The sequence below is a fragment of the Lucilia sericata genome, unplaced genomic scaffold (assembly GCF_015586225.1).
Source record: "Lucilia sericata isolate MDLA Ls3-8-SP2 unplaced genomic scaffold, ASM1558622v1 Contig000242F_arrow, whole genome shotgun sequence".
Classification (NCBI taxonomy): domain Eukaryota; kingdom Metazoa; phylum Arthropoda; class Insecta; order Diptera; family Calliphoridae; genus Lucilia; species Lucilia sericata.
The window spans coordinates 289,052-301,115 of NW_023994269.1; the positions used below are offsets into that span (position 1 = coordinate 289,052).

Sequence of the window (12,064 nt, forward strand, 5' to 3'; positions counted from 1 at the left end):
TGGAAAACCTGCCGGGGGTAACCCCAAACACAAATAGTTCAGTTGTTACTTGTAGATATGTATGTATATGTATACAATATTACCCTGCCAGCAACTCAACTAACTTTAAATGCATTAAGAGCCGACTTTTTCATCAACTAGTTATGGTTGATTCTTGGATTATTCTTAATGGAGCCAACTGACTATTTTAACATGGCGATGTCCTACGCAGTAGTCAATTGTCCGACTCTGCATGACTTTTCAACTAGCTTAAAGTAAGTTACTAAAAAATTAGCTTAAAGGTAACTCTTTATTAACTAACTTAAAGTTAGTTTCAGAAAAGTCAAGTAATAGTTTTCTTTTGTATTCCCTACTGTATTAATTAATAACATTTTATTTAATATATTTAAAATTTAACTACTAGTTATCTAAATTATATTTCGCTTTAATACAAGTTATGATATTAGTTCGTTAAAATTAATAGACATCAGTTTTCTGCAGGGGAACTAATAATAACACCGGTATCCATAAAATTATGAATGATTTGTTCATTATTTCCATGATTCCCATTGACCCAAATCTAAAATAAATTTTAAAATGTTATGTGTAATGTTAACTGTTGATGTATTATATTTACAGTATTAATCAGCAGAATTTAGGGACCGAGTTTTGAAATATTTAACCTTTTATAATTAATTTTTCCAATTTACTGACTCTAATTTCACAACGTATACAAGAAAATGACAAAAATGTAAAACAAAGTTCCAAATAATAAAGAAACATGAGAAAACATGTCGAAACAAAATGCTCTCCAGATAATTTTGGGGTACTCCGGCATTATATGATAGTTAGCTTGTAGCTAGTCTTTAAAAGTCGGTTGTTTACGTTAATAAATACCAAATTTTGGAACATTTCTGCATTACATTGTTGCTCGTTTATAGTCAGTCTACTAAAGTTAACAAATAAAATCATAATAATAGAGAAACAAGAGAAAACATGTTGAAATACAATTAATTCTCTCCAGATAATTTTGAGGCACTTCTGCATTACATTATAGTTAGCTTGTAGTTAGTATTTAAAAGTCGGTTCTTTACGTTGCCAAATACAAAATTTCGGGACAGCTCTGCATTACATTGTAGTTAGCTTATAGTCAGTCTGTAAAAGTAAACTAGAAGTGAATTTTTCTCGTAGTCGACTACAAAATTGCTGGCAGGGTATATACAATGTTGTTTACGTCATTTATGACGTTCATCAGCACACAAATGTAAATATTCTCAAAGTTTGAAATCGAATTAAAATTTCCGTTAAATTATAAGTGGAAGAGATTTGCCAAAAACGGATCCTTTTGAGTGTTGTTAACAAATCAATAAAAGTAATTTTTAATTTTATTTGTTGGATTAAAATTAATTCCTTTCTGGTTCCTTTTGACATTTCAAGACTATATTTTTATTTGTTGATATCAACTTTGTCTCAATTGTTTTAAGACGATAATGAAAATTTGTATAGGTTTCAATCGTACAGTTTGCCTAGATAGGGTAAAATAAAGTTCATGGCTAGATTTTATTTTTCCCGAATAATGAAGCATAACAAAAAACGTTTTAATTTTATTATAATTATTCTTTTTAATTTTTTGTTTGTATTCAAATAAAAATTAAGTTGTTTCGTTGTTAACTACTTCAACTTTAGACAGTAGTACGTTTATAATATTGAAATATTGTTCTGATTCTTGTTTTAAATTTGAACTAATATTTTATCTACTAAATTGGAAATGCATATCTGTAGTAGTAGATTAAGCTATTTAGTATGACTAACCGGTTTTCCTCGACTGTGGCTCTAATTTAGAAATGTAAAATACATAAAATACTCAGATACCGTCACTCGCACATAATTTGGTTTAAATTGTTCTTAACGTAACGTAAAGTTCAGAAGAATATGTACAAATAAAAAATAAGTACTTGTTGAGCTCATACCAAATGCAACAATGTTTAAACTACAGACTCGTAAACTTAAACATGAGAGACAAAAACTCTGTTTTTTAATAATTATTATTTGTTAAAGAAAAAATAACTATAAAATCATTTGTCGTACAAGCATTCATTTCAGTCTTATAAGTTTGATCGGCATGAAGAATTGTTAAGCTTTAGTCTTAAGATTGTAACGTGAAACGTTAGAATTTAAACGCTCGTGTTAAAATATATTTTCCATAAAAAATATTTTAAAACATCAATTTACAAACAAACGAGTGCAATCAGAAAAAAATACAAAAATTTATTAAATAAAAATATATAAAAAAAATCAAGACTTTTATAATTGCGATTATAAAAATTACTTGATATTGATTTTGTAAATACAAAAAAAAAAAACAACAATTATAAAATAAAATTAAAAAAAAAACATTTTTAATTATGACTCTAAATACTCAGGGTCAATCGAAGGATACAACAAATACAAATACATTTGTCAATACGGCGTTTGTACACGATGAAAACGGTTCGGAGACAGTGTTTCGCCGTAAAAGTGGCAACTCTCATGGTTTACAATTAGAGGGCAATGCCACACAAATGACCAACAACAATAATGTTGTTACCACAACCTCACCCTCCATAGATTTCGATGATCTTTTACCAATGATTGGAGAATTTGGAAAATATCAAAAAATCCTGTTCCTATGCATGATTCCTTTTACGTTCTTTGTGGCATTTGTATACTTTTCGCAAATATTTTTAACTTTAGTACCGGATCAACATTGGTGTACGGTGCCAGAATTAAATGGATTACCAATAGAAGAAAGGTAAATAGAGAAAAAATGTTCATTAATAGGAGAACTTATAATAAGAATATTTTTAATTATTCTTTGTTGAATGATTAATTGATTGATTCATTTTGTTATGTACTCATTTTATAAGATGCGGATTAATTTTTTGTAGTTTCACTAACAAAATAATAATTCTTCAAAATCAGATTTTTGTATACTTTCAAGGACGTTAGTGTAAAAATATACATTGATTTATTTGTTCAATTAACACGCTCAAAGTTTTATTTATTTAGAAGTAAAATAACACAAGTCAACAAATTTTTAAGTCAGAATCCAAAGTATACTAAAGGATTAAGTATCCGAATCCGATCTCCATTAGATTTAGCCTAGCTTAATTCTTTAAATTTAAATTTAAGTTTATACATACTCTGATCTCCAAGTTTCGAATTTTTTCAATTCTTCTTGGCCTGTGTAATTCATTAATGCACTGTTGGAACTTAATAATTTACATGTTTTCCTATAGTGTGAACTATTAAATAATTAAACCTAGAAAAAACATTTCAATGCTTTCAAACGAATTAGTTTCAACCGAAATTACTTGTACCGCTGTACCACCATTAGAAAAAACTGCTTAAAATTTATAATTATGACCACTGCTACTAATTTACCACACGAGAACAATATTAAATATTATTGTATAAATATTGGGTAATTAAATAACAAAATTATCGTTATGTTTGGAAAATTAGATAAAAGGTGGTCAAGCCGGTTCAATCGTTATTAAATTGAATTGATGGTTTTATTTTAATTTGAAAACAAATAATTACCAGATTTTAACCACATAAATATAACTTTGTTTATTGATTTAATCACATGACAAAGTGTCAGCAAATACTAGTGTTGCTATTAGTTACTGTTTGAAATATTTACTGCAATTAAAAATAAATAAATATTTCACAAAAAAGAAAAATTATATCGTAATAGAAATATGTGATCTAAATTGTAATTTGATACTCTAAAGTGCGGAGGTAGTTATGAGTTTGTTTGCAATACCTTAAAGTATACCAATCGGCTCAGAATATTTAATGAAATTTGGCATATACTCCCTCTTGATCCAAGCCTATTGAAAATGATTGAAATCGGTTCATTTTTTCACCTAGCCCCCATCCGATTTGAGATCTTTAGCAAATAACCACGGCAAATATACTAGTAACTCTTCAGAAATCGTCACAACTAAGTTTTATATAAAATTAACTGACACTGCCCATTTTTGTAATGATAGGACCTCATTTGTAGACTCTCCTTTAGTAAATTCTTAAACGTCCTTAATTGACTTATAACCATCGTTCCATATTTGATCTCTTTTACAAAATTAGTTTTTCACCAATAAATTACTTAAATGCATTAAAATGAAGGTAAAATTAAATATTAATGTTTTTCCATAAAACTAAATAACTTTTTAAATGTATTATCAACTGGTGTAGGGTATCATATGGTCGGCCATGCCCGAATATACTTTCCTACTTGTTTGCTATGTATTGTTATTATTTTGAAGAATAAGAAAATTATATTATAATCAAACATAAACTCATGCGAATTCAACAGAATTCGACGAAATTATCAATTTTTTATAACAAATAATTTTTGTCGAATTTTCTCTTATTACAATAATTTAAACGATTTATTTGCAATACACATAATACAGCATAATTGATCAATTAGGAAATTTGGTAGGAAGATTTTGATTTATGGGGAATTTCATGTCATGTGACCCAACTTTAAAAATCGATGTCTTCCGATTTGGATTAAAGGTTAGTACTATGGGATAGTAGGCCGGACACAAATTTTCAGCTCTATCGGTCAAGAACTGCCGGAGTCAGAGGGGGGTCAAAGTTGGACATTTTGGTCATACAGGGTTTTATTCAAATGAGTGTAACTTTTCACCTATTGGTCCTAGCAAAAATTTTTCTGTTAAAAATAACATTTTGTAAAAAATGTTAATTTTTGTAAAAAATTTTAATTTTTGTTAAAAATTTGAATTCTAATGAAAAATGTATTAACCCTTTCACGCACAAAACTAAACCGCTGGAGTTTTTATGAAAATGAGTTCACACATTATTTTAATATTGATCATTTTTGATGAAAAGTGGAAAAAGTGTTTTCGAAGGTTATTATCCCTTTTGTAAAATATAAATTAGTTTTCTTTAGTGGCTGTGAACTTAAAATTACGCTCTACATCGAGAAAAATTTTAAAAAATCTTGGGACACCGGTGTCCCGTATACGTGAAAGAGTTAATCATGTACATAATAATAAAAACAACCTTGGTTAAACATATTTCTTCAAACCAGCACAGTATTTTTATGAAAACAAATTCTTACATTTCTTGAATTATTTTCTAACGGTTTAAACTTGTATTTATATACATATGTAAGAATTTGTATGTAAATTTATTTAAATAAGTTGCAAATTATAATTTAATATTGAAATAAATGTCTTAGACATGTAATGGTAATTATTAATCATGTGCTCTTTCGGTATTATTGTCATATGTCCGTTATTTATGGTCCGATGTATTTTTTTTAATAGTAAACTTCTCGGAGACCTGTCTAATAGAAATATGATTATTTGATATATCTTCGGGATATCTGAGGCCTTCAGAAAAGTCTCATGTAGGAATATCTCGACAAAAAAAATACTTTTTTTGAAAGGGCCTCAGTTCCCTACCAGCGATTGAAAATCTTGATCTTAGTATAAATTCTATAATTTGAAAGTGATTACGGGAAAAATTGCTTTAACGTTTTTTTGGGTGTTTTTGGTACACATAATGATTGAGGCATATTATATTCGCTTTTTATCGAAGTAGGTGTCAAAATTGTCGTAATTTTTAACTTATACAGAAAAATATTTAAAAAATTTTTTGGCATTTGGTTTGATTCACCTCAGGATTTTTTGGATTATTTTGGAATTTATATGCCTCTTATAATGTACTAAAAGCACATATTGAGTACCAGAAATACTCTAACAAAAATTGTAATTACTTTTCTCGTGACTTAATATAAAAATTACGGAAGTTTTAAGACCAATATCGAAAAGAATGAAGAGAATTTTTTTAAAGTCTTTAAGTGGTCATTGATAAACCTAAGATTCATAGGTTTCTTGTTTTTAAAATTTTTTATAAGATTTTCAATCGCTGGTAGGGAACGAGGCCGTTTTCAAAAATATGAAATTAATACGCATCGTTTGAGAGGTATTCCTAGAAAAAACTAACACCCTAATTATACCCTCCTAATGAAGTTAAAGGGCTATTAAACGTTTTTAAAGGATCTTTGATAAGCCTATGAATAATCGTTGTTTGTCGCACGGTTTAAAAACTACAGGGTTTTAATGTTCATATTTGTAATAATACATTCTGCTGTAATTGTTTCAAATACTAAATACATGTATTTTTTTTTTTTTTTTTTGCTTTATTCATATTTAACGGTAATGCGAGTATAAAAATTATATATAAATTGATTTAACTTGTACTTAACCTACTCATTTTAATTAATACTACATGCAATTAAATTAACATTTCACACAGTTTAACTATATATAGTTGGACTATAAATAATCTATATTAAATATGTTGAAATAACAATTAATAACTTCACTAATTCTCATACCCAAATCTTTGTTCCTTCAAATTTACTTAATTTATCATGTCTGTTCTGTAAATGAAATCGGTTTTAAAACCGAGAAACGTTTTAAGCCGAATTTGGTGTTCTGCAAATATTTGACCGAAATTCAAAAAAAAAAAAACATATTTTAAATGAAAAAGAATTTAAAATGCCATAGCATTTATATTAAGTTACAATTGTATTAAAAAAACGCAAAAAATAGTTGTTTAATTTATTAGAATAAAATTACTCCTATTTACTTTCGACTAGATTTGTGTAAATTATGCGAATTCGTTTTTAAACGAGAAATTTACTCGGATTCGGTTTACAGAACAGACAGGTATATTAAAATATTTTTTATTTGCCTTATTCTTGCTTCATATTTTAGATCTAAAAAAGTTATGTATTTTTCAAATTTGAAATAAAAAGCAGACTAAACCAAATAATAAGTGGAACTTAACATGCCCCATAACTTTTACGGTATTGGGCAAAATAATAATGACCGTGCTATAGAACTGTACATATCGCTTTATAACCGTTTTTTCATTTGGCCTCATGTAATAGCTACACATACCAACATGTAGTATGGAAACTACTAAAATAATAGTTATTAATTTAAAATGATTTAAAATTAAATTAAATGTTATTATTTAAAAACGTAACATTCTCTATTTAATATAAATGTACGTGCGTTACAATCTTATGTTTGTTTAAGAAAATATAAATTTTTGAATATTAAAAAAGGCAAATCTAAATCACTCTTCCTAACATCATTCAATTTTTTTTTTTCAATTTTGACCTTAAATATAACTGATGAAAATATTTCCAATTTTTTCCAAAAATTTTAATCGTGCAGAACAACAGTGGGAACATCTAAATTCCTCTGAGAAAAATAATCATGGTTATGGGCTGGCAAACACATACGAACATTTAATTATAATAATTTAGTATTTACTCATGCTGAACTTAAAAATAGAAAAATAAATGTATGTTTTATTTGTTTGTTTGTTTAATTGCACAGAAGAAGAAAAAAAATAAACCTGTGAGCAATTGCATGAATTAAAGTTTTGAATTGAAGTTAGACAGCCAAATCACCTGGTAATTATTGTCTCTCTAATAGTCAGGCTAAACACAGATTAAATTCCATAAATGTATGTATCTGTCTATGTACTAAGTATACTTATGCATGTTTAAATGGTTAAATGTATGTATGGGTAATTAATTATAATTTGTTTGTCCGTCCATGCGTTTGTCCGTCTGTATGGGTATGTTGAAGACCTTGCTGCTCTAATCTAATGTTTGACAAAGAACTTTATCTGCCTGGCAATTTAACAACAAAATGAATGATCTTAACAATTGATATTAAATGTTTCTAAAATAGTAAGTAAATCCAGTTTTTATTATTTTCAGTTTAATTCTTTTAAGATTTTTGTTAACCATTTTTCGAATTAACGACTCATATAATTCTCTAAATAACTGCTGCTGGCTTGTGGATTTTTTATTATTATTATTTTTTGTATGATTTAGTGATTGTTCTGACCATATACAAATATCAAGGACATACTGCTATTGACCGTAGCTAATTATTTAGAAATCTACTATTTCATACTTGGTAAGCAATAATAAAATACAAAATTGTAAGGGTTCTATTCATAATAATTTATCAAAGGTTTATATAAGATATTTTGAATGAAAATTTGTTTTACAAACCTTTGATAAATTGTTATGAATATTACATTTTATCTAAGTAATAAAGAAGTTAATATATTCACACTTAAATTAATTTTATTATACAAAGAGCCCTTAATGTCTTAAGAACAAACCACAATAAAATACGACAGAGCTTTAACAGAATTGTAACGTATTTAAGTGATTAAATTTATAACAGTGTTAACATGCAACTTTATTAAAATTTTATTTAAATATGAACTGAAATAAGTTAAAAATATTTACATACCTAAATAAAAACATAAATGTGTTAGTGCAACTAGATTTTTTCCAAGTGATTTAATAATTAGACTTGATTAAACTTAAAAGGCGTCGAAGCAAAAATATTTTAATGAGACAGTTCTAAAAATCTGTCGGTTTGAGGTTTAAATGTAGTGCATGATTCTTAAGTCTTCTGTATGTATAATCAACTTAGTGTTGTCAAGATAACATGAAACATTTACAACTCTTTTAAAACCTTTTTTTATAAGAAATCTTTTTGTTATAAATATAGATTTTTTATTTATTTAATATAAAATCTATATACATATTATGGAAACTATCTGAAATGTTCGAATTTTGAGTTGAAAGCAACATACAAACGATTTGAACAAAGGGTATTTATTGGTCCACTATATATAGGCATTTTTATGAATTTAAACTGTTTAACGATTTGTAGTTAAAATTAATTAAGATTTTATTATTCAAACTTCTGCAAATACATATAAATAAAGACACACTAATGTCATTGTAAAATGTTTGAATTTTATATGTTGTGTTTCCGGCTTGTTAACATCTTGTTTATTTTATTATTCATTATTATTGCTTTTAGACTGGCTCTTTCCATACCTCGCATGGTGAACGGAGACTATGACAATTGTTTAATGTACAATGTCAATTACACTGAAATGTTGGCAAAAGGAATGCGAGTTGCAGATCCTTCTTGGCCAAAAGTGCCTTGTCTTCATGGCTGGTCATACAACTTTACCGAGATTCCCTATTCAACGGTGGCCACCGAGGAAAATTGGGTTTGCGACAATGCTGCTCTTCCCACGTATGCTCAATCGATATTCTTTTTGGGTGCCATTGTTGGCGGTCTGCTATTCGGTTGGATTGCAGATAAATTTGGTCGTATTCCATCTTTAATTGGCTGTAATTTAGTGGGTTTTGCGGCGGGTGTGACCACAGCATTTGTATCAAACTTTTGGCAATTTGCCTTAATGCGATTCTTTGTGGGTTTTGCATTCGATAATTGTTTTACCATGATGTATATATTAGGTAAGACCACAACAACAACTAAATTTTTACACATTCAACATTAATACAATCAACAAAAACACACAGGGTCATTAAATGTTCTTGGTGGTGTAAATAAACATGTTTTGAATAATTGTTGTTTGTAACTATAACTTGTTGCATTCAATATTTTCTTGCAATTAAATAAATTAACTAAATAATTTACAAACAAATAATTACGTATACATATTAACATTATTCATATTTATAGATACAGCTCCCACACACAAATTGTATAGCAAATAATATATCGTCCCAATTTTAAACAAATTTCTAATGTAATATTTTTATAGATGTGAGAGCTAATAATTTTTGTTGTCATTTTTCTTAGTACTGGAATATGTTGGTCCACGTTATCGTACGTTTGTAGCAAATATGTCTATTGCTATATTCTTCACTTTGGCTGCTTGCATGTTACCCTGGATGGCATATTATATAGCTAATTGGAAGCTATTGGCTTTGGCCACCTCATTGCCTTTATTGTTGGCAGTATTGACGCCCTTAGTAGTACCCGAATCGGCAAGGTTAGTATTGTGTAAATCTTCTCTATTTATAATGTATAACAATTGATTATTTACAACTTTACTTATAGATGGTTGGTATCTCAAGGAAGAGTCGATAAGGCAGTATCGATTTTAAAAAAATTGGAAAAAATGAATGGCAAGCACATAACACCTGAAATTTATCAGAATTTCACCGACAGTTGCAACAGATTGAGGCAAGATGAAACCAAAAATAGCTCCTACTCGATATTGGACCTGTTTAAGACTCCACGTTTGAGAAGAACAACAATTTTATTGATTATAATCTGGATGGCTATTTCGTTGGTCTTTGACGGCCATGTGCGTAATGTTGGGTCCTTGGGTTTAGACATATTCTTTACATTTACTGTGGCCTGTTTTACCGAATTCCCTGCAGATACTTTACTGACTGTAACATTAGATAGATTCGGTCGAAGATGGCTGGCTTGTGGTAGCATGGTGTTAAGTGGAGTTTTTAGCCTTTTGGCCACCGTAGCACCTGTGGGTGTATACTCGGCCAGTTTAGCTATTATGGGAAGATTTTTTGTAAATATTTCCTATAATATAGGTTTGCAATACGCTGCCGAAATTTTGCCTACCGTTGTAAGGGCTCAAGGTGTAGCATTCATTCACATTATGGGTTATGTGGCCTCCATTATTGCACCATTTGTAGTGTATTTGAGCTATATTTCGGCCATGTTGCCACTAATAATTTTAGGTATTTTGGGCATTGCAGGAGGCCTAATGTCTCTTTTATTGCCTGAAACTTTAGATCATGATTTGCCTCAAACACTTACTGATGGCGAAGAATTCGGAAGAGGTCAAAGTATTTGGGATTTCCCATGTTTGGCGAAAAAGATTGATGAAGCTAATGATTTAGAAGTAAGAAGCCCACACTTTGTAAGATCAACGCAAAGTGGTGCCTCGCTTAGAGCTTCTACAACTGCCGAATTACGTTCCAGTATTTTGCAACGTTCTGTAAGGTCGCGATATTGTTCTAAATTATAAGAACTATTAGATTGTACACAATGAAACTGATTTTTTTATTTAATTTAAAATCTTTAATATCAAGGTTATTCTATTAGTAGTGATTGAATGTTACTATTATAATTATTTACAAAAAATATTCATCATTTTCTTATAAATATCATAACGCACACCTGCAAATCATTTTACAGTTACTGTCAACTGTCTCCACACCATTTCCCTTATTTTAAATTATGTTATAATGAAAATAATTTTCACAAATTATATGTTTTTTTCGTAACAAGTTTTAAAAATTATCAAGGAAATGGTGCATTTAATTACTTTTTAAAAATACTAACTATTTTTAACTGTTTACAAGTTTAAACTATTCCGGCATTTGTTCAATATAGAAGTATATAATTAATTTAGCACACATTATTACAGTAACATAATTAATTTTAAGTAGATATGTATGTAAGTTAGATTTCATGTTTTAGTAATTAAGTTTTCTAGTTATAAGTTCAAATAATATATGTATATGTAATTTTAGTTTATATGACAAAGTTTTATCTTATATTATTTAAATATTTATTAGTGTGTAATTGTACCTGTCTGACTATATACTATTGTACTTGTAACGTTTTATTAATTTTTTTTTCGTTAATAATTTTTAATCATTTGAAAAATACAATTTAAAACGAAACGAATTGTTTATTAGTAAAACTCTGTGCAATTGTGATATTAGTGTTAATTATAAATAACTAAAATTGTTAAAAAATAAAAAAAATATATATATTGCAAATATTTAGTGAAAAATAATTAAAAATTAAATTAATACTTAAACTCCGTAAGGTTCAATAAAAAGAATTATAAATAAAAATATGGTGTTCAAAGTGCTAAAAAGAACATCAGAAGCATAATAAAGTAATTTTAATAATTTCATAAAAGAGATTTATGTAAGATTTTTTTAATATGATTAATCTATCTAAAATGTTGATACCACAAAACCAAATGTTTTTTAGAAATTAATATGTTAAAGTTTAGTAAGATTCTATTTGAAGTTTAGATTACTAATAAATAAGATGCTGAAAATTTTAAAAAATTTAATTTTTTCGTCGCAAACTTTTGTTTTCCTTACCGATTAAAGTGTATGCGGAAACATTCCTTAAGTGAATACTTGGTA

The 12,064-nt window shown here is 27.9% G+C and overlaps 1 protein-coding gene across 1 annotated transcript; it reads left to right on the forward strand.

Moving 5' to 3' along the window:
• The first annotated feature begins 2,068 nt into the window (after window positions 1-2,068).
• Window positions 2,069-11,859, forward strand: LOC119602580 (organic cation transporter protein-like). The gene is made up of 4 exons (XM_037954169.1): window positions 2,069-2,770; window positions 8,931-9,376; window positions 9,726-9,918; window positions 9,987-11,859. The coding sequence occupies exons 1-4, from the start codon at window positions 2,385-2,387 to the stop codon at window positions 10,921-10,923; spliced, it is 1,962 nt and encodes a 653-aa protein (XP_037810097.1). The 5' UTR covers window positions 2,069-2,384; the 3' UTR covers window positions 10,924-11,859.
• The last annotated feature ends 205 nt before the right edge of the window (window positions 11,860-12,064 follow it).